This window comes from Monodelphis domestica, chromosome 6, assembly GCF_027887165.1.
Source record: "Monodelphis domestica isolate mMonDom1 chromosome 6, mMonDom1.pri, whole genome shotgun sequence".
NCBI classification, from domain to species: Eukaryota; Metazoa; Chordata; class Mammalia; order Didelphimorphia; family Didelphidae; genus Monodelphis; species Monodelphis domestica.
Genome location: NC_077232.1, coordinates 69,627,290 through 69,650,447, shown reverse-complemented (window position 1 = coordinate 69,650,447; position 23,158 = coordinate 69,627,290). Strand labels below are relative to the sequence as shown.

At 35.9% G+C, this 23,158-nt stretch overlaps 1 protein-coding gene across 6 annotated transcripts in view; it reads left to right on the top strand.

The window, feature by feature from the left end:
- Positions 1–23,158, top strand: part of TSG101 (tumor susceptibility 101) — an 81,575-nt gene that overhangs the window by 26,199 nt on the left and 32,218 nt on the right. For all 6 annotated transcript variants that reach the window (XM_056802213.1, XM_001366351.5, XM_056802212.1 and 3 more), the window contains 2 exons: positions 2,527–2,653; positions 19,910–19,976. In XM_056802213.1, the coding sequence (XP_056658191.1) occupies positions 2,527–2,653; positions 19,910–19,976 (194 nt within the window). The remainder of the gene's footprint in view (positions 1–2,526; positions 2,654–19,909; positions 19,977–23,158) is intronic.

The window sequence follows — 23,158 nt, the reverse complement described above, 5'->3', positions numbered from 1 at the left end:
TGGGTAGGCTTATATGATGTAAAATGAGCAGAATCAGGAGAACATTGTACAAAATAACAGCAATATTATACAGTGATCAGCCGAATGACTTGGCTGTTGAGTTTAGCAATACAGTGAGTTGAGACCATTTCAAAGGACACATGAGAAAAATGCTATCCTCTTTTAGAGAAGGGATGGGAGTCTGGATGCAGATCAGAGAATACTGTTTTAAAGTTCTTTTGTGTGTGTGTGTGTCTCGCAACGATGAAAATGGAAATGTTTTACAAGATTGCAACCTATATGAAATCTCTTGCCTTCTTTTTTTTTTTAAACCATTACCTTCTGTCTTGGAGTCAATACTGTGTATTGGCTCTAAGGCAGAAGAGTAGTAAGGGCTAGGCAATGGGGGTCAAGTGACTTGCCCAGGGTCACACAGCTGGGAAGTGTCTGAGGCCAGATTTGAACCTAGGACCTCCTGTCTCTAGGCCTAGCTCTCAATCCACTGAGATACCCAGCTGCCCCCCAGTGTATCAATCTCTGTAGAATGTTCTCTTGGTTCTGCTCCTTTCACTCTGCATCACTTCCTGGAGGTCTTTCCAGTTCCCATGGAAATCCTTCACTTCATTATTCCTTTGAGCACAATAGTATTCCATCACCAACAGATACCACAATTTGTTCAGCCATTTCCCAATTGAAGGGCATCCCCTCATTTTCCAATTTTTGGCCACCACAAAGAGCATAGTTATGAATATTCTTGTACAAGTCTTTTTCCTTATTATCTTTTTGGGGTACAAACCCAGCAGTGCTATGGCTGGATCAAAGGGCAGACAGTCTTTTAGAGCCCTTTGGGCATAGTTCCAAATTGCCCTCCAGAATGGTTGGATCAGTTCACAACTCCACCAGCATTCATTACTTTCTGTTGCTGTCATGTTAGCCAATCTGCTAGGTGTGATGTGATACTTCAGAGTTGTTTTGATTTGCATTTCTCTGATTATAAGAGATTTAGAACACTTTTTTGTGTGCTTATTAATAGTTTTGATTTCTTTACCTGAAAATTGCCTATTCATGTCCCTTGCCCATTTATCATTATTGGGGAATGGCTTGATTTTTTTTTTTGTACAATTGATTTAGTTCTTTATAAATTTGAGTAATTAGACCTTTGTCAGAGATTTTTGTTATGAAGATTGTTTCCCAATTTGTTGTTCCCCTTTAATTTTGGTTGCATTGGTTTTGCTTGTACAAAAACTTATTAATTTAATGTAACCAAAATTATTTGTTTTACATTTTGTGATTTTTTTTTTTACTCTTGCTTGGTCTTAAATCTTTCTATTCTGTGTTCACCTAATTTACTTATAGTTTCCTTCTTTATATTCAAGTCATTCACCCATTCTGATTTCATCATGGTGTAGGGTGTGAGATGTTGAAACAAACCTAATCTCTCCCATATTATCTTCCCATTTTCCCAGCAGTTTTTATCAAATAGTAGATTTTTTTCCCAAAAGCTGGGGTCTTTATGTTTGGCATGGACTGTCATGCTGAGGTCACTTACCCCAAGTCTATTCCACTGATCCTCCTTTCTGTCTCTTAGCCAGTATCATATTGTTTTGATGATCACTGCTTTATAGTATAGTATAGTTTGAGATCTGGGACTGCAAGGCCACCTTCCTTCACATTTTTTTCATTATTTCCCTTGATATCTTTGATCTTTTGTTCTTCCAACTGAACTTTATTATGGTTTTTTCTAATTCAGTAAGAAAGTTTTTTTGGTAGCTCAATGGATATGGCACTAATTTTGGGTAGGATTGTCATTTTTATTATGTTAGCTTCTCTGAACTTAAGTCTTAAAAGAAACAAAGTTAAGGAATGGCATAAACACATACAAATAAAGCAATTACAAGAGTGAGTAGAAGATTAGGTTAAGATCAGGTGGGGTCTATTGTATTAGTTATTTGAATGTTGAGGATTATTTGCTAAATGAGGTGAAGTTTTATCATTTAAAGAAGGACGGACAGCCTTCAATTTGATATGAGAGAAAAAAAGGGAGATTATTTCTAAAATTTTTTTCTGAATATTTTGGATAATAAATAGTTTAGAATAAAATAAATAATAATAAAAGTTTAGAAGAGGTAGAATTGTGTTGGGAACCAACCAGAGCAGCAGTATATCTATTGAACATTTTGAACATTTAAATTTAATTCTTAGCTTCTCTGTTAGTATATGCAAGTGACATGTTAAAAAGAATGGCATTTGCATGATTGAGATCATACAAATGAAACTGGCATTTGTCAGGAGAGATGTAGTATGTTAAAAAGAGCACCCAACTTGGCTTTGATACTTCTTCGCTTTGTGACCATAAAGAAAGCCTTCGAGCATATCACATGGGGGTAACAGTTCTTGTCCTAATTGCCTTCTTTGGCTATAGATATCAGGAGAACAATACTTCCTTGAACTTTGGAAAAACTTTATAAATATAAATTAATATTATTATGACTGAAGAAAAGCTTCTAAACTCTTTGTATTATAACATTTATTTATTTTCTCTTTTAGCCACAGTCTGATTTACTGGGTCTAATTCAAGTAATGATTGTCGTGTTTGGAGATGAACCTCCAGTGTTTTCTCGTCCTACTGTTTCAGCATCCTACCCACCATACCAAGCAACAGGACCACCAAATAGTAAGTTGAATCTGGATTTAAATTTTTAAATATATGTCACCATTATAAAAATAGAAATGCCATTTTTTCATATTTCTGTCCTCACTATTGTTTTAAAGCTTATTGGATTAGTGAGTGTTGAAGCATTTTGAAGCTCTATTTTATGTATATTCCCTTCCCACCCTCACCTAGAAGCTGGCATTTAGACTTGTGTGTGTAAAAAACTAAATATTAAAGTGTTGACTTCTAAAAAAGGGAATAGACTGCAGTACAGTTAGAATTTCTGTAATGATATCTGTCTGGAATAAGAGTTTATAGGTTAGGGGTGTAAGAGGGAAAAGGGATTTATTTTTTAAAGGGTTGCATTTTATATTTTAAGAGTGTGGTTGCCAGAAATTTAATTAATTCCAAAGAGATTTTATTTACAATTTCATTACAAAATGTAGAAAGATGAAGCAAGAAATCAGAGGATAAGGTAAGATATCTAGCCCTCAGCATTAAGTAATTTCTCTCCCAGCAGATCTCCATTCTTAACTTTTAAGTACCGGGTTTACACTTATGGGGATTAAATCTAAAAATAGACAAGGATTACAATTTAATCTTCACAATCAGGGGAGAATTAAGTATTTTCATTGTTATAATCAGGGGAGAGTTAAATTTTTTTTTTAATTTTATAGTATTTTATTTGATCATTTCCATGCATTTTTCATTAAAGACAAAGATCATTTTCTTTTCCTCCCTCCCACCCACCCCCCGTGGCCGACGCGTGATTCCACTGGTATCATATGTGTTCTTGACTCGAACCCATTGCCATGTTGTTAGTATTTGCATCAGAGTGTTCGCTCAGAGTCTTTCCTCTGTCATGTCCCCTCAGCCATTGTAGTCAGGCAGTTGCTTTTCCTCGGTGTTTCTACTCCCTCAGTTTGTCCTCTGCTTATGGATAGTGTTTTTTTCTCCTGGATCCCTGCAGATTGTGCAGGGGCATTACACTGCCACTAATGGAGAAGTCCATTACGTTCGATTATACCACAGTGTGTTTGTCTCTGTGTACAATGTTCTCCTGGTTCTGCTCCTCTTGCTCTGCATCACTTCCTTGAGGTCGTTCCAGTCTCCATGGAATTCCTCCACTTTATTATTCCTTTTTGCACAATAATATTCCATCACCAACATATACCACAATTTGTTCAGCCATTCCCCAATTGATGGGCATCCCCTCGTTTTCCAATTTTTGGCCACCACAAAGAGCGCAGCTAGGAATATTCTTGTACAAGTCTTTGTGTCCATTATCTCTTTGGGGTACAGACCCAGCAGTGCTATGGCTGGATCAAAGGGTAGACATTCTTTTAGGGAGAGTTAAATTTAATCTTCACAGGGGCCACCTAGGTGGCTCAGTGGATAGAGGGCCAGGCCTGGAGTCAGGGCCTGGATTTGAATTTGACCTCAGATACTTACTAGCTGGTGAGACCCTGGCCAAGTTACTTAACCTCAGGTGCCTAGTTCTTACCACTCTTTTGTCTTAGAACTAATACTTAGTATTGATCCTGAGATTGAAGGTAAGGGTTTAAAAAATAAAAGGTTTGTAGGATACTCTAGCCATCTGGATCACTAGTCTTAATCTTTTTTTAACATCAGATAAATTGTCTACATAGTAAAACTTAAACCAAAAAAGCTAAAATATCTTAAGATTATAAGCATAGATGGAGGGGGGAAGGCTATCTAGACAATCCAACCACTTCAACCAAAGAAATACTAATAGAGTTCATCAAAGTCCTGAATACAACAATAAGCTATAAAAATCATGTACATTCTTATAATAAAGATAAAACTTAAAAAAAAAAAGAAAATTCCTTTACAGTAGTGACCAAATCCACCAAATGTTAAAAAATGAAGAACAGATAATAACAGATAATACAAATAATAACTGTATACGGAATCCCTAAAACTGTAATAATGGGAATAATTATAGGAATGTTTTACTGGTTGTGGATGTGTCACTTTAATATAGTAAAAAATACTCTGCCAAATTAAACTTGTTTCAAGTATAATATCAGTTAAAATATTCTGAAGCTCCTTTATAAAACTAGTATGTTTTTGTTTGTTTACTTTTGTGTTTTTGACTTCTTAAATACTCCCAAAAGATCTGTTAGGTTAGAATGATGGAATGAATCTCATAATTTAATTATTTTGATTCAATTAAAAATTTAATAAAAATGAACTTGGATTACACTTGGATTCAGAAAAATTAATAGTTTAAATCTAGGATAAGAAAGAAAGTGGCTAACCCTCAATTTATGTGAAAAAGATTGGGTTTTATGGTCAGTGAGTTCTAAGTGATTGAGAATTACAAAGATAATTTTTATCTTCCTATGAAGGAGATGCAATGACACTTTTAGTGAAATTTTGCTCTTATTAGGGGATATAGCCTCCACCAATGTAGGTTTCTGCTCAGAATTCTATGCTTTCCAGTCCTTCTCTACTGTAATTTTTATCTGTGTTCTTGCATAAATCCTCCATAGAGGATTGTATGTGCTCAACTTCATCTAGGCCTTTTGCCATTTCACAGGTTTGGATGCAATACTTGAACTGCCTATTGTTTCACATTGTCTGCATTACTGACTTCTGGGTGATAACTTTTAGGTCACTGTTGACATTTGTTGTCATGCTTTATCTTATCCATCATAGATTAATATACTTATGATATATAATATCATATATACACTATAACTTAGATCCATCATACATCTCTATTATTTTTCATATCTTCTGCAACAAGGTTAAGTGCCTGTCCCATGATTAGCAACCATAGAACATCACTGAAAGAATGGTAATACGTTGATATTAGATGGATTATTGAGTTAGGGAGCAACTCTGACTTTTGCAGTAGTTGTGCAGTTTTCTGAGTGATCTTGTCTGCTCTCAATTTTCCTAATCCATTCTGGGCTCAGATCATCATACCCCGAGTACCTTATAATGATAGTTATACTGATGGCCTAACTAAATGAATGTAAGGAAATGATTTTGACAGCAGCAGCATTACTGGAATGACTATATTACCATCCAAAACAAGTATTTTAAAAGGTGAAAACGTTAATTTAGTTTTGATTTTTGTAATTATTCTCCTGTATTGTTTCTTAAAAGAAGATTTAATTTTTTATACTTCTCTCTGATTTCTATTAGTCTATTGCTATTAATCTTAGTAAGTTTATGAGGTTTTAAGTCCTTAATGAGTTTGTGGTAGTTTGTTGGTAGCATGATCTTTACATATACTTGATATATTAAACCAAATGACTTCTCTGTTTCTTTCTCTCTCTCTCTCTCTCTCTCTCTCTCTCTCTCTCTCTCTCTCTCTCTCTCTCTCTCTCTCTCTCTCTCTCTCTCTCTCTCTCTCTCTCTCTCTCTCTCTCTCTCTCTCTCTCTCTCTCTCTCTCTTTCTCTCTCCCTCTCCCTCCCTCTTTCCCTCTCTCCCTTCCTCTCTCCCTCCCTCCATGGTAGTCCATATGGTTATATACAGAGGAGATTTTAGTTTCACTTAACAGTGACAAAAGAAAATAATATGTCCCTAGCAGGTAAGAACTCCGTGATAGGCTTTCCTTGTGGGAAACAGTGAAACGAATTAGGCTCAGTGACTGTTTTAAAACTGAGACTGCTTGCACATCCGATCTGTTGGTCAGGCAGCCTGGAAGTATATGTGCCCCCAGGTTTTTTGTGAAATTTAATGATGCAGTAATGCCAAGGCTCACCAAGACTAGTCAGGAGACAAGCAGTTAAGGAGATGAACTCATTTGGCATGCTCCACAACATTAGGCAGAGTTCTTAATTTCTTGTCCTTTTTCCTCTGGAGTCAAGATTGGTTTTGGTACCTTAGTTATTGTATATATTGTTTATACCTACATCAAATGAGTCAATATATTTATTAAAAAGTGCTTTGCAAAATATGACTCCTGATACTTCCTAGCTGTGGGACCTTGAGCAAATCACTTAAACCTCTTTATCTAGCCCGTATCGCTCTTCTGCCTTAGAACAAAAACACAGAATTGATTGTTAGAGGAGGGTAGGAGTTTACCCCCTCCCCCAACTTACTAGCAATGTAAATATAGGTATTATTGCTTTAGCAAATCATTTGACTAACCCCTTTAATGTTTCATGTTATTGTGGAAAAGACAGAATAGATAATAGAATAGTTAGGTGGTTTCAGATTTTGTTGACTGGACCTAATGTCTGTTTGAAAGAATCTCTTAGAAGAATTAGAAGCAATCGGTAGAATTTTCAAAGTAGCAAATTTAGGCTTGAAGTAAGGATAAATTAATTTGTTAGCAATTATAGCTATTTAAAAGTGGAATAAATTGCTTTCTAAGGATGGATCCAAGATAGCAGAATAGCAAGATGAGGTATAACAAGCCATATATACCACCTCCCAAACCAACAAAAAACTCAAGAAACAAATATTGATGGGGAAATGAAAGAAAAAGTCATGGTCATTGTTCCCACCTAGACTAAGTGATTCAGAGAGGTTTAGGGATGGGGTATGGATAGAATGGAGTGTTCCTGAGCAGGGAGAGTTAGAATAGATCCTAGACCTCATAAGGGCTCAGGGAAATAGGAGCCATTTTGAGGTAAGGAGGGGTTAAAGGTCTGAGACAAAAACAAATTCAGAAATAAACATCAGATGGATGGCTCAGACTTCTGGATTAGAGTGTGGGGTTTCAGTTTGAGTTTTTAATACAGAGGGTCACCAAAGTACCACAGCTCTCCTATTTTTGTATGACTCCATCTAAGAATGTTTTTGATATTCTTTAATGATATCTTTTTATATTTAAAAAAATGTGGGAACCATTCTTGGGTCCATGGTTTTGAGCCTTGGGCCATATTTTCCTACTCCTATTCTAAACCATCTGAATATACGGGAATAACCAAGGTGGTGAATTCCAGACCAAACTAAACCAAAAGAGCTTCATAGGAATGGGTGGTGATTTAGTGGGTAAAGAGCCAGGTCTAGAGATGGGAAGTCCTGGGTTCAAATCCAGCCTTGGATACTTCCTAGCTGTGTGAATCCTGGTCAAGTCATTTAACCCCATTTACCTAGGCATTATCACTTTTCTGCCTTGGAACCAGTATTTGGTATTGATTCTAAGATCGAAGTTTAGGGTTTAAGGAGAAAAAAATAAGTTTCATACCTGGCTGATGGCCAAGTCCAGCAGTAGTCACACCCAAATCTGTATTAAAAATTTGCAGAGTTCAGATCAGGGCAGAAAAACTTGCAAGTCCCCAGCTTGAGCTGTCCCAGAGATCCTGAAGTAACACAGCATTCAATATCCCAAGAAAACAACAGGACAGTCCCAGAAATTCCTTCTTGGAGTGTTCAGAAACTGACTCTTGAATATCAAGTCTGAAGTTAGAAAGTAGGATGAAAAAAATAACCAAACAAAAAATGAATCCCACCATAAAAAGCTACAGGAATACACATGATAATGACTCCAAGACATCTACAGAGGAAAATATAGGCACAAATCAAAATAGAATTTCTAGAACATAAGAAGCAAGAATTAAAAAAAAAATTTTTTTTAATGAGAAGAAATGAAAATCATGGAAAGAATTTTGAAGGGAATTGATAAGCTTTGCAGAAGGTGTAAAAAACTTTTCCAAACAATGAACTCCCTGAAAATTAGAATGAATGAAATAGAAGCTAATGACTTCATGATAACAGCAAGAAAGATTAAAAGTCAAAATATTAGAAGGGGGGAATTATATATATATATATATATCATAGCCAAAACAATTGACCCAGAAAACAGATGGGGGGGGGGGAGTGAATTATTAGGCTCTCTAAATACCATGACCAGAACAAAAACCCAGGCATTATTTTTTAAAAATTCTTGGGGGAAAAAACTGCCCAGATCTTAGAACCACGGAGTAAAGTAGAAATAGGAAGATTTTCCCAGCCCCTTTCTAACAGGAACCTCAAAATGAAAATTCCAAGGAACATCATAACCAAATTCCAGTGCTTTCTAGTTAAGGAATTCTGCAAGTTGCCAGAAAGAAAAAAATTCAAGTAGAGAGGAGCCATAGAAGACAGAAGTAGTAGCTACCATTTTATGGATAAGAGAATTTGGAATACCATATTTCAGAAGGCAACAAACATGTAATACAGGCAGGCTTAAAACCAAGAATTATTTATCCAGCAAAACTGAATGTAATCTTATAGGAAGGAAAAAATATCTTAAATGAAATAGAGGACTTTCAAGAATTCTTGATAGAAAGACAAGGTCTAAGGAGAAACTTTGAAATTCAGCCATAAGAGTTAAGAGAAATATGAAACAGTAAACACAACCAACCAATCTTACAGGATTAAATAAGGATGAACTGCTTACATTCTGATATTCGGGAAAGTGACATATGTGTCCCCACTGAACTATCATCATCAGATGTAATAGAGGGAGTCTTAATGCAGCAAGTGAAAGATGAAATGACTAAGGAAACAAAGTTTAATCTTCTGAGCATATCAGTATATTAAGAAATATATGGCAACTGCCCAAGAATTGAGATCAGGTCCCTTACTCATCTTAGAGCTAGACTCTAGATATAGGAGCAAATAGACTTTTTTTTTATACATTAAAACAATCAAATAAGGCTAATTAATTAAAATACATTACATGAAAACCCAGTGGAATTACTTATTGGTTCTGGGAGGGGAAAGAACACAAATCATGTAACCATGGGAAAACACCCTAAATTAAATAAATAAATAAATGAAGTACATTACATGTACATACAATAGGTAATCTGATTTCTAATTGCATGAAAGATTAGTGACTTTTCTAATTTGAGGGCATAGGGGGAGTGAATAGGTATAATCCTCTAAATTCAGAAAGGAAGGTACCCACTCAGGGAAGCAAGGAGGTAGAGATGAAGAGGGAGAATATTATGTGCGTTGGAGACAGTGAAAATGCCTAAATTCAAGGAATGGAATATTATCTTGTTGGAGAAGCAGAAGGAGAGGTTAGGGTTGGTAGAGTGGGTGAGAGTAAAGGCATGCTATGAAGGGCTTTTTATTTGACTCTGGAGGTGATCAGGAAACAATGGCATTTATTTTGCTGGGGGCAGGGGATAGTGCCCTGTGGAATGGTGACATGGGCAGAACTCTTTTAAGGTCACTGGCAACTTAGTGGATGGCCTGGAGTGGGAGAAGACTTAAATTAACTGATACAGAGTGAAGAACAAAGAACAGTACGACTAGATTAAAGGCAAGTAACTTTGAAAGATTAACTTTTGGTCAGCATAATAGCAAACTACATAACAAAGGAGTAATAATTAAACATGTTGCCTGTCTCCTGATGAAGTTTAAAAAAAAAGACTCAGAAGGCAGATTGAGGAGGAGATGTGTGTGTGTGCTCTTTTGGACATAATCTGTGAAAATGTGTTTTGCTTGATCAACACATTTGTAATAGATTTTATTTTCAAATTTGGAATAGAGAGGAGTGAAGGTAGATTTTTGCTGGTGGGAAAAAGTTAAATTCAGTTTTAAAAGGAAGGGAAGGCTGCTTGTGGGATGAGTGGAAGAGAGGATGATTCTTCAGGAATGATTTGAACCTGATGGTTTCTGAGCTTCCATCCAGCTGATTATGTAATGTTTTGTTTATCACAGACTTTTAAAGACCAGATATTTATTAAAAGAGAAATAATGCATACTACCTTCTGTTTTTATTAAATCTCTAGGAAAATATGAACACCTGCCTTGTGTATAATAGCATAATAGTAGAAATATCAAGCAACATGAAAAACTAGGTGCTGCTTGAACTTAATTAAAATGTAACTGGAAAATGTTTAACAAAATAATAGAATGTTAATTTGTGGTTTTCTAAGTCAATATGTGACCCCCAAGGATCTCTTGAGTTTGAAGCACTGTTCTACATCATTTAACTTTTGTTAAAGGTTAAGCACTCTAAAAATCTTACTAGCATGAAAGATAAAGAATTGATTTTCACTCATCAATGTTAGTCTAAAATTCAGGAACGAGTTTAATTGGCATCTGATAATCTCTATCATTTATACTAGTTTGTATAGCTGGCAGCCAATAATATTTTTTACATCTTTAAATAAAATTTTATTGCATTTAAAAATACAAAAAACATTCTTAGCTCATGGGCAGCAAAATTTGATCCGCTGCCCTCACTTGTTTTATACCATTTTAACTTCAAAGAAAAAAATAGATTATCACTTTTTGGTTTTCATTAAGTTATCATTTTTATCTACTTATTTTAGAAAAACATGCCTTTCTTATTCTAGTGCCCAGTCATGGCATGACATTGATAGCAGGCTCTTTTTTTAATAGGACTATTCTGTCTGCGTGCGCCCCCCCCCCCCCCCCCATTATACATAGGAACAATTGTCAACAATTGTTTTCTGACATTTGGGGAATCTAAATTCTCTCCCTCCCTACCTTCCCAAGACAGTAGTGATCTTAATCTGATATAGGTTATACTAGTGCTGTTATGCAAGACATATTTCTATATTACCCATGTTGTGAAAGAAGACATATTGCACATACAAGAAAAAACTCATTAAGAAAGGAAATAAAGGGGCAACTGGGTGGCTCAGTAGATTAAGAGCCAGCCCCAGAGAATGGGAGGTCCTGGGTTCAAATGTGGCCTCAGACACTTCCTAGCTGTGTGACTCTGGGCAAATCATTTAACCCTGATTGCTTGGCCTTTGCCACCCTTTTGTCTTAGAAATGATACTAAAGGGGAAAGGTATGAGTTTAAACAACAGCAACAACAAATAATGCAATTTGATCTCTCAGTTAAGATAGAATTACATATATAGATGAAATGAAAAATTCTTCAAATTCTGACATAAGTAACAAAACATTTAAAAATTACAATGCCTCTTAGCCTTTAAGAAAGTATAAGGAGGCAAGTCTTTTCCCGATCTTATTATGCTGACTAGATGCCTTCTAGTCAGATTCCTTGTTCATCGTGTCAGTTGTTTTTACTATGAAGATACCTTACATTTCCCCTCCTTCCTCTCCTCTCCCTTCTTTTCTTCCCTTCCTCATTGACCTCAAATCTTCAGATTTTGTTTCTGGGGCTAGATTTTGTACCTGTTATGTCAAGCTATTTCTTTTCTAATTTTTCCTCTTAGCATTATAATTTCCTTGACAAATACATTTTTAAAGTTAAAAATTAATTTAAAAAATTTACAAGTAATTGAGAGAAGAAAAATTCCTGCATTAGCCATGTCTAAATAAACACATACATATCAGTCTGCACCTTTGAGTCTGTTAACTGTCAGTAAATGGGTATAATGTTTTATAATGAGCACTCTAAATTGTGGTCATTTTATTGACCAGAGTTCCCAAGTCTTTCAAAATTGTTTATCTTTATATTATTATTATTATTTTATAAATTATTCTTTATTTTGATTCAGCTTATACAAGTCTTCACAGGATTCTATGAAACCATCACCTCGATCCTTTTTAAAGCACAATATTACTCTAAATCCATGTACTATATATATATATATATATATATATATATAGAGAGAGAGAGAGAGAGAGAGAGAGAGAGAGAGAGAGAGAGAGAGAGAGAGAGAGAGAGAGAGAGAGAGAGAGAGAGAGTAGTATAGATTTGTTATACTGTTTCTGTTCTTTGCAGCCAAAGAGCTGCTATAAACCTTTTTTTTTTTATGGGCGCTCACTTGCTCTCTCTCTCCCTCTCTCCTCCCTCCCTTTCTCCCTTCTTCCCTCCCTCCCTGGTCTCTAGACCTGGTTCTCAATCCACTGAGCTACCCATCTGTCCCCCACCCCCTTTTCTCTTTTTGATGTATAAACCTAGTAGCCATAAAAGGTTTAATAGCTTTTGGGGTTTACTTCCAAAGTACTTTCCAGATTTGGTGGACCCAACAGTTCATTAATGCACCTGTCTTCCCATTATCTCTCCAGCATTTGTCATTTTCCTTTTCTGTCATGTTAGCCAATCTGATAGATGTAAGATGGTATCTTGGGGTTGTTTTAATTTGCATTAAAAAAATTATTAGTTGTGTATTAGCATGTGTTTAGACCATTTTTAAAGACTTGAAAGCTTGGTACTTTTTTCATTTGAATCAGTACCCTATATGTCTTAGAAATGAAATATTAGAAAAGCTTTCTGAAAATATTTCCCCAATTTCTTGCTTCTCTTCTCAGTTTAAATGCATTGGTTTTGTTTGTGCACACATTTTTAAGTTTTATGTAATCAAAACTGCATTTTATTTGCTCTGAACCCATGCTATCTCCTGTCCATGAAATCTTCCCACATCCATTAATCCAACATGTAATTTCTTACATGCTCCACTACTTTGTTTATGATGTCACTCTTTATATCTAAACCACATATGCATTTAGAGCTTCTCTTAGTATACATTGAGATGTTGATCTATACCTAGTTTATGGTAGACTGCTGTACAATTTTCCTGGCAGTTTTTGGTAAATGGTGAGCTCTTGCCCAAAAATTGGGATTTGGGGGTTTAACAAGCATATTAGGCTACTGTGTTCATTAGCTTCTGAATATTATATGTAAAGTTTCCTACTGTCTCTTACTCAATACTAAATTGTTTTGATGTTGTTTTGTATAGTTTGAGATCTGGTGCTGTTAAGGCCCTTTCCCATTTTTTTCCTTGAGCCCCTTTATATTATTTACCTCTTGTTTCTACAGATTAATTTTTTAAATTATTTTTTTCTAGTTTTGTAAAAGGAATCCTGTTGGGGACAGTTGGATGACTCAGTAAAATGAGAGCCAGACCTAGAGATGTGAGGTTCTAGGTTCAAATGTGACCTCAGACTCTTTCTAGTTGGGTGACCCTGGGCAAGTCACTTAACCCCCATTGCCTAGCCCATACCACTCTTCTGCCTTGGAAACCAATGCACAGTATTGATTCTAAGATGGAAAGTAAGATAAGAAAGAAAGGAAGTAAGAAAAGAAAGAAAGAAATCCTTTGGTAGTTTTGATAGGTTTGGCACTAAATAAGTAAACCATATGGTTTTGTCATTTTTATTATATTTGGCCTACCCATTAACAGTTAACATTTCTCCAGTATTATTTAGATCTAGATGTTTATTCATGTTAAGAATGTTTTTAATTGTGCTCATTTGAGTTGTTGGTAGTCTCTCAAGTATTGTATACAGTTTGGGATTGTTTTAAATAGACTATCTCTTTCTACCTCTTCCCACTGGATTTTGTTGGTTATTATACAGAAATGCTAATGATTTATGTAGATTTATTATGTATCCTATAACTTTGCTGAAGTTAATATTGTTTTAGTTGCTTTTACAATTGATGATTCCTTAGAGTTTTCTAAAAGTAAATATATCGTCCACAGAAGGTGATAATATTGTTTTCCTCTTTGTCAGCTCTTATTCAGTCTATTTTTCTTATTTTACCACTATAGTTAGCATTTCCATCTCTATATTGCAGTAATGGTGGTAATTCTAATAATGATAATGGTCTCCTAAACTCCCTTGGATTTTAATTACCATGTCTATGCTGGGATAATCCTCATCTATACCCTACCCCAACCTTTCCTCTGATTTCTAGTTTTCCATTTCTAGTTGTCTTTTAGACATCTCAAATTGGATTTTCATTGTTTATCTTGAATTCAACATGTCCAAAACTAAACTCATTCTCTTTCTCCCTAAACTCTCTCTTCCTCTTCCAATTTCCCTATCCTCTCTAGTATATCACCATTTTCCCAATCCTTCAGGCTCCCAACATAGATGTGACATCCATGACTTCTCACTTGCTCTCTCACACACCCGCCCCATCCAATTTGTTACCTAGTGGATTTCACTTTGCAACATCTCTCAAATGTTCCTCTCTTCTCTCCTCTGAGGGCACCACTTTAGTCCAGGTTTTCATCACTTCATGCTTGGATTATTGTATTATCCTACTAGTGAGTGAGTTGGCCTACTTCAAGTGTCTCCTCACTCCAATGCATCCTCTATTTAGCTATCAAAATGCTTTTCCTAAAGTACAGTCCAATAAACTCTGGTGACTTTGTTTCCTCCAGAATAAAATAAAAATATCCTTAGTTTCTATTTATTTAACATTTTTATTTTATTGTTTACTTGATTATATTACTTAACAGAATAATCTTTTATTTTTATTTCTAAATTCTCTCCCTCCTGCCCTTCTCCCCCTTTGAAAAGGCAAAAAAATGATGCCCATTATACATATGAAGTCAAACAAAACATTTCCACATTAGCCATGTCATGGAAGCAAGAAAAATCAATAGATTGTAAGGAAATTTGTTTTATTGTTCAGAATCCTTCATAATGAGCCCCTCTCCAATCAGCTCCCTTCCATGTACTATGAGCCAATGATACTCACCTCTTGGCTATTACATAAACAAAGATACTCTATAATTCAGTTCTTAGTATTGTCATTGGCTGCTCCATATGCCTGGAACATTTCTTTAAAGAAAAGTCCCAAGTAAAACACTACTTTCTATAGAAAATTTTTTCCTCTCCTTAATTCTAGGGCTTTCTTTTTAGTTATTCCTTGTTGTCCTGTATATAGTTTGCTTGTGCATATTTTGTTAAATTGTATGCCACTTCAGAGCAGAAATAAGTAATTTCTCACTGCTCAAAAGAGCATTTTTAGCATGACTGTAGAGAGCTTTAATTACCTTGCTTGACTACTTGTATGTTCATATTCTTTGACCATTTATCAATTAGGGAATGACTTCTGATCTACATTTGACTCATTTCTCTGTTTTTAAGAAATTAGACCTTTATTAGAGGGACCTAATAGCCCCACTCTCTTCTCTTATCCCCTTCCCTTATACTTTCCTGTGTGATAAGTTAGATTTCTTTATCCATTTGATTTGTGTGTGTTCTTCCCTTATTGTGCCAATTCCAATGAAAGTCGGGTTCCCATGCTTCCTTCTCTGATTCCCCTTTCAGGAAGTGATCAGTGGATTCTTTTTTCCTTCATAATTTCTTGAAAAATGGTGTCTAAGCTCTTTTCGAGCATGGCTTTTAGGTGACCCAATGGATTATTTCTCTTGGATTTGTTTTCCGGGTCAATTGTTTTTTCCTAATGAGAGATATTTCACGTTTTCTACTGTTTTTTCATTCTTTTGACTTGATTTTTTATTGATGTCTCATGGAGTCATTGGGTTCTACTTGCCCAATTATGATTTATAAGGCATTCCTTTCCATTGGCCAATTCTACTTTTAAAAGAATTCTTTTCCTCAATGAATTTTTTGTGCCTCTTTTCAAATGCTGATTATTCCCTTTAAAAAAAAATTTGAATTAGTTTATTTAGTCAATTTAGAATTTAGAACATTATTCCTTGGTTACAATAATCACATTATTTCCCTCTCTCCCCTCCACCCACCCTTCCCGCAGCCAACCCGCTTCATTGGGTATTACTTGTGTTCTTGATCAGAACCTATTTCCATGTTATTAATGTTTGCACTAGGATGTTCTTTAGAGTTTACATCCCCAACCATATCCCTTCGTCCGGTGTATTCAAGCAGTTGTTGTTCTTCGGTGTTTTTACTCCCGCAGTGTTTCCTCTGAATGTGAATAGTAGTTTTTCTCGTAAATCCCTCCAAGTTGTTCAGGATCGCTGCATTACCATTAGTGGAGAAGTTCATTATATTCGATTGTATCACAGTGTATTGGTCTCTGTGTTGTAAACCTTAAAATTTCTTAGACTTATAAATGTTGGAAATTTCACCATTGGGAAATTTCATACTTGAAAAATTTCCTATTGATAGTGGGTCTTGGCTATTGGAATGTGAACCCCATTAGCATGGGAGGTTCCTCCTCCTCCCTTCTTAAGATTACTTTAGGACAGAAACCTTTTGCTGAACAATGGAAAGGACTTTGACCTATGCTTAAGCATAGAACAGGAATTTCTTTGAGTCATGATTGATTTTAGAATTGATACAATGGAGACACTTGGAATGACAGAACCAAGTCTTGGAAATTGCAATCTCCACCCTACTCAGTCCTAACAGGATTTAGGAAGGGCTGCAGCATAGATCAAAATTTAATTATTCCAATCTCTACCCTACTCAGGGTAACAGGATTTAGGAAGGGCTGTAGCAAAAGATCAAGATTTAATTCTTTGAGAATATGACCTCCAACAGACATGTGCAAAGCCACAGACCTCTGGGCGGTCCTGGGTTAAGCTAGAGCCACCATTGGCACAGGGGAAATGATGGACAGTGATTGGTAGATGTGAGAACTGAGGGGAAGGAACTTGGATGGTTTCCTTAGAGATAGAGGGGTCTGAGGACTGGGAGGGGTTGGAGAGTTTTGGCTCTGAGTGGTTGGAGAGGTGCTCGGAGAAGCTTGCTCTGAAGGAAGCTGAAGGTGGGGGCCTCTGAGACTGTTTCTCCATTTTGGTCACGTGAGTAATAGGGACTGATCTTTTTTCTTTGCCCCAGCTATCTAAGGGCTTGGGCCTTTTGGCCCAGCCTAAACAGAGGGGGTATTTAAGCCCTGTTCCCTTCTCTCCCCTTTCTCTCTCTCTCTCTCTCTCTCTCTCTCTCTCTCTCTCTCTCTCTCTCTCTCTCTCTCTCTCTCTCTCTCTCTCTAATTCCTTTCTTCCTCCTGTTTGTAATTAAACTCTATAAAAGGCTGACGGCTGACTTGAGTTTTCATTTAGGAATTACATAGCTGAATTCCTTGGTGACCTTAAATTAATATATATCAGTCTTTTAAAGTGATTTCCTTGTCACATTGTACAGTGTTTTCCTGGTTCTGCTCCTCTCACTCTGCATCAATTCCTAGAGGTTGTTCCAGTTCCCATGGAATTCCTCCACTTTATTATTCCTTTGAGCACAATAGTATTCCATCACCAACATATACCACAATTTGTTCAGCTATTTCCCAATTGAAGGGCATCCCCATATTTTCCTGATTCTTCCTTTTAAGAAGTTCTTGTCAATGAATTTTTGCATATCTTCTTCAATTTGGCTAATTCTGTTTTCTAAGGATGTTCTTCTCTTCACTGGATTTCTGTACCTCTTTTTTAAACTCCTTTTGAGTTTCTCCATTAATTCTTTTTTGGTGTAAGACCAATTTTTTTCCTTTTTCCCCCCTTTTTGGATGCAAGAATATCAACTTCGTTGTTTTTTTTCCCCGAGTTTATATTTTAGTCTTTCCTGTCACCAAAATTGTTATTTTCTTTGATTTTCCTTTTCTTTTTATTAAAAAAACAAAAAACTGTTAATGGTGGGCTCTGTACCTGTGATAAAAGAAACCGTTATAAGCTTCAGGATCTTCATGTAGTTGCCTTCAGAGCTAGCTCTGGGATCTATAAGTTTTCAGTTTTTCTAAGGTGGAATGATCTAAGGAGAGGTATGTTTAATACTCTCCTTGCCTGTGCTCTCGTCTGTGAGTAACACTCTTTTCTGTCTTGGAACTGTGTCCAGGATCCCCTCCTCCACTGAGGCTGTAATTCCTAATGTATTACAGCTCTTCCTCACCCTAAGAGTGGGCCCCCAGACTGACCTGGTTGTGTGTGGCAATATGACAGGTCTTATATCCAGGGCCAGGAGTCTGTCCCAGGTCTCTAATATAAGGCCTGTAATCTCCTGAGAGCAGTTGTCTGACCTTACCCTTTCCATCTGTGGCTGAAGCCTCTAAAAGCTTTTCAGTTGCCCCTGAGTCCTGTTGCATGGTGGGGCCTGCCTTGGTATGCTGCTTTGCACACTACTTCCACTCCCTATATTTTTCATGCTGGCCTTCTAAGTTTGGGGCTGTAAAAATTATTACACTCTGTCTTTTTGTGGGTTATACAGCTCCAGAATTTGTTTTGAGGGATTTAATGAATTTTTTCATGAGTAATTTGGTAGAGATTAGGTAGGGCTGTGTACCTTCTCTGCCATCTTGACTCTGCCCTGATAAAGATGTTAAGAGAACTCACCAGAGCTGTCAAAATATGAATTTAGAAAATTGAACTAAACTGTTATAAAATCAGGCCAATTTTTTAATAGCTAACTACTAACCAGAGGAGGGCAATACAACCTTCCTTCCTTTAATTAAATTGAGCCAGCTTCAATATAGGGTAGTCCTCAGAAGATCAATAAAAATATTTTAGAGTAAAACTTACATCTTTACAAGAAGAATTTAGAGTTGTGACTTTAAATCTGGATTTAAATGGTCATCAAATAAAATTATCAAGTCAGTCTGGAAATTTATAGTAATTTAATTAACATAGAGGAAAGGAATTTAAGGAGACGAGAGAGGGAGAGGAAAAAGAGTTAATTTAAACTGCTCCAGCTCAAGTTGAGCCAGGCAGGAGTTAAAGGCCTTGGCCAAAGGGGCCTCCCTGAGCCCAGGGGAAAAGGAAGTCAGTCTTATCACTCACCACATGACCATCTCAAGGAAGCTGTCTGAATGAGCTCCTCCAGGCTGAGGTCCAGGATCTAACTGGTAGCCCAGGCTGCTCACAGAAAATGATCAGCCAGATCCAACTTTCCAGGGAAAGAGTTTTTGAGAGAGGAAAAATCCCAAATATATAGACCTTTCACCCTTGTGTCTCCACCTCTAAATTTTCACATCTACCAATCACATCAAAGGCTTTCTCCAGGACTGCCCATACTTTTAGTTCTCGCCCGTTCTTTGATTAGATTATATCTTTTGAGCTACTTCACACTTATTTGTTAAGTTGACCTTTTTGTGATTATTTTAACCTTTATAGTTACTTAACACCTTTTTGTATTAAGGTCTAAAAATAGACTTAGCTTAAAGTTCTAGCTTTACTATAAAGTGAGAACTAAGTACCTTCATCATTCAATTAGGAGATTACAACTTTATCTTCCCCTAAAGTATGTCTAAGTAGGGTGGAGTAATGTAAAGTACTACAAGACATTCCTTATTCTGTTAAAGAGAGTCTTCATTGTTACAATCAGGAGATGGCTAAATCAAATCTTCTAAAGTAAGGTCTGAGTAGGGTGGAGTGGTTTTAAAATTCACAAAACCTAATAACTATAAAGTTGTGTGGCTCATGACTTCTCTTGCATGGTCTGGTTAGAGTGACTATAGTAATAGGAAAATTCATGATATGCTTGATCACTTCTTAAGTGTTTTATGCCATTCTTAGACAAAGTGACTATAAGAATTAGTTTTAATTTGTAATTATGAACTTCTTGAAGGCTTGATGTTTCTTTGTTGTTACTGGGGTTTTTTAGTACATGTGAAATTTGTTTTCTTGGGGAGTAAAATATGTGTTGTTCAGATACTATTCAGTGTTATTTTGATATTAATGTGTTTAAATTGTGTTTAGCTTCCTATATGCCAGGTATGCCAAGTGGAATGACTTCATACCCTCCTGGACACCCTCCAAATCCCAGGTAATTAAAAAAATCATGATTTTTGTTGGTGCTCTTTAAAATTCCACTGCTGTTTAAATTTTGTCAAAATAATGATTATTATAACGTGCTAAGTTAGTGAAGGTTTAATATAGACTTAAATCTGATTAATCAACTTAAACTAATTGTTGCATTGATTAGTTAATTAGGCTTAATTAAAATAGAGCCTTTTCTCTCCCTGGAAAAATGGTCTATTTCTTAAGCAAAACAAAGGTGGAATAATGATGTTTTTTTAACACTTAGAAAACACAACTTGTTTTCCTGTTAATGACTGTGTTGTCAAGAGTAGGTAAATGAATGGAGACATTATATACTTGAAAACAATTCTATAATTTCCAAGAATTATTTAATTTTTTAAAACTGTTATAAATTATTATGATCTTACTACATGCAAAATCTTTAGAGGCCTTTTCCTGGTATTCAGAATCCATTATGTTATCTAAATATGCAATGAATTCTAAATTCTAAATCCTCAAATTTTCATGTTACCATTTAAGTCTTAAATCTATTGAACAAAAGAATTTTCGGTTCCAGCTTACTGTCCTAGTTTTGTCTAAATTGCTGGGCCATTGGCTCATCCCATCAGTTTTCTTAACATTTGTTTTTTTAATGCATGTATGTATGTTTTTTTTTAATTTATTTTTTTAATTTGGTCATTTTTGAACATTATTCCCTGGTTACAAAAATAATTTTCTATTCCTCCTTCCCCTTTCCCCTCCCCTCCCCTTCCCATAGCTGACGCACAATTCCACTGGGTATTACATGTGTCCTTGACCAGAATCCATTTCCATATTGTTGGTATTTGCACTAGGATGTTCATTCAGAGTCTACATCCCCAATTGTATCCCGCTCGACCCATGTAATCAAGTAGTTGTTTTTTCTTTGGTGTTTTTATTCCCACAGTTTTTCTTCTGGGTAGTGTTCTTTCTCATAAATCCCTCCAAGTTATTCAGGATCACTGCATTGCCACTAATGGAGAAGTCCATTACATTCGATTGTACCACAGTGTATCACTCTCTGTGTACAATGTTTTCCTGGTTCTACTCCTTTTGCTCTGCATCACTTCCTAGAGGTTGTTCCAGTTCCCATGGAATTCCTCCACTTTATTATTTCTTTGAGCACAATAGTATTCCATCATCAACACATACCACAATTTGTTCAGCCATTCCCTAATTGAAGGGCATCCCCTCATTTTCTAATTTTTTTTTTTGCCACCACAAAGAGTGCAGCTATGAATATTTTTGTACAAGTCTTTTTGTCCCTTATCTCTTTGGGGTACAAACCCAGCAGTGCTATGTCTGGATCAAAGGGCAGACAGTCTTTTAGCACCCTTTGGGCATAGTTCCAAATTGCCCTCCAGAATGATTGGATCAATTCACAACTCCACCAGCAATGAATTAATGTCCCTACTTTGCCACATCCCCTCCAGCATTCATTACTTTCCTCTGCTGTCATGTTAGCCAATCTGCTAGGTGTGATGTGATATCTCAGAGTTGTTTTGATGCATCTGATTATTAGTTAACATTTGACTTTTGATGCTATGGATAGTCCTTTTTTTGTTGTTGTTCACTATACTTTCTTCCTGACCCATCTTGCTTTTTCACCCCCACACATTCTAATTCCAATCCATAGAGTTTATAGTCAGAACTAGAAGAAAACAAGACCATCTAGTCCAACTCACTTTAAGGAGGAGAAAACTGAGGGCTAGAGAGGTTAATTAAACAAATTGGCTGTGGTCCTGCAGGTAGGAAGTAGCAAGATTAAGGATTTAAACCCAGATATACTTAAAAATCCAGCACTTCTTCTCTAGTGTGCTACCTGTTTATTTCCTGTTGACTTTCTGTGGGGGTATCTACAGAGAGGTTTTCCTGTATTACCATCAGTTACTAGCAATAATGTATCATGGATAATTAAAATCCACAGATGATTCCTACTGTGAGGTTTGGGTTTTAACCTCTTCTTGCTTGTATCAAGACTTTCACCAGAAGTCAATTTGGATCAGACAGTAAAACCATAAGTAAAATAATCATTTTAAATTTGACTTTAAAACATTTTAACCAATATTTCTAAATGTTCTCTTCTCAGTGGAAGTGTATAAAGTTCTTTGAAAAGATTGTAGACCTCAAAGAGAGTTTCTTAATTCTTTTTATTTCTTAGCATCATTACTCATTCTCCCTTCCTCTTGAGGAAGAGGTACTCTTTACTTGCTAAGGCAGATACCTCTGATACTTATGTTCTTGATCCTTTTCCCTCCAAACCATACTCTGTTCCCTTTTTGAACAGAACTTCTATTTCTTCCTCTTTACTACATTTCTCTACCCATGTCATGGTCTCTTCAATTCTAAAACATTTAATGAATGAATTCTTTTTATCACATCCCTTGCCATTTCTTCCCTTTTTAATGGCCAATTTTCTAAATGGTTACTGCCTTATTCTTTTTAACTAATTGTAACATGGTTTCCATCCCTACCACTATAATTGAAAAATTCTCTCTTTAATTCACAGATAGAAAGTGTACACTTTCTGGTAATTCTATTCTAGTTAGCTTTCGATTCATTACATATTTTTAGTTTTACTACTCTTGCTTTTCTCTTCACTGGTTTCTTGTCTTAACTCCTTATAGTGAATATTCTCCAATGATGTAACCTTGACCCTCTTTTCTTGCTTTACATTTCTTCCTTTTATAACTTTGGTAACTGGTGTGAACACTGGCTCTTGAGTTAGGACATAAGTTCAAACTCCACCTCTGGTGCTTATCATTTGCATAACTTTGGACAGGTCATTTAACCTCTTTGGGCCTTAGTTTTCTCATTGCAAAATATGAGTAAAGCCAGATGTGTTTTCCAGACCCTTCTTGCACTAGATCTGTGATCCTAGGAGTACTTTATATCATCATCTTTCTATATAGGACTCCACACATACAACATCTTTATCCTCATGTCCCTCCATTCAAATTCAGTCTTTCTACCAAAAAAACAAAAACAAAAAAACTTTTTTCCTATAAGATCTAAGACCTAGGTTTGAATTTTGGATTTCTGCCAACCTCTCCTGTGTATTAAGTTGCATAACTTCTCTGAGACTCGGCTTCATCTATAAAATGAGTTGTACTGCAATATCTGTAAGGGCCTTTATAGTTCTAAATCCTATGTTTCTGTGACCTTTTG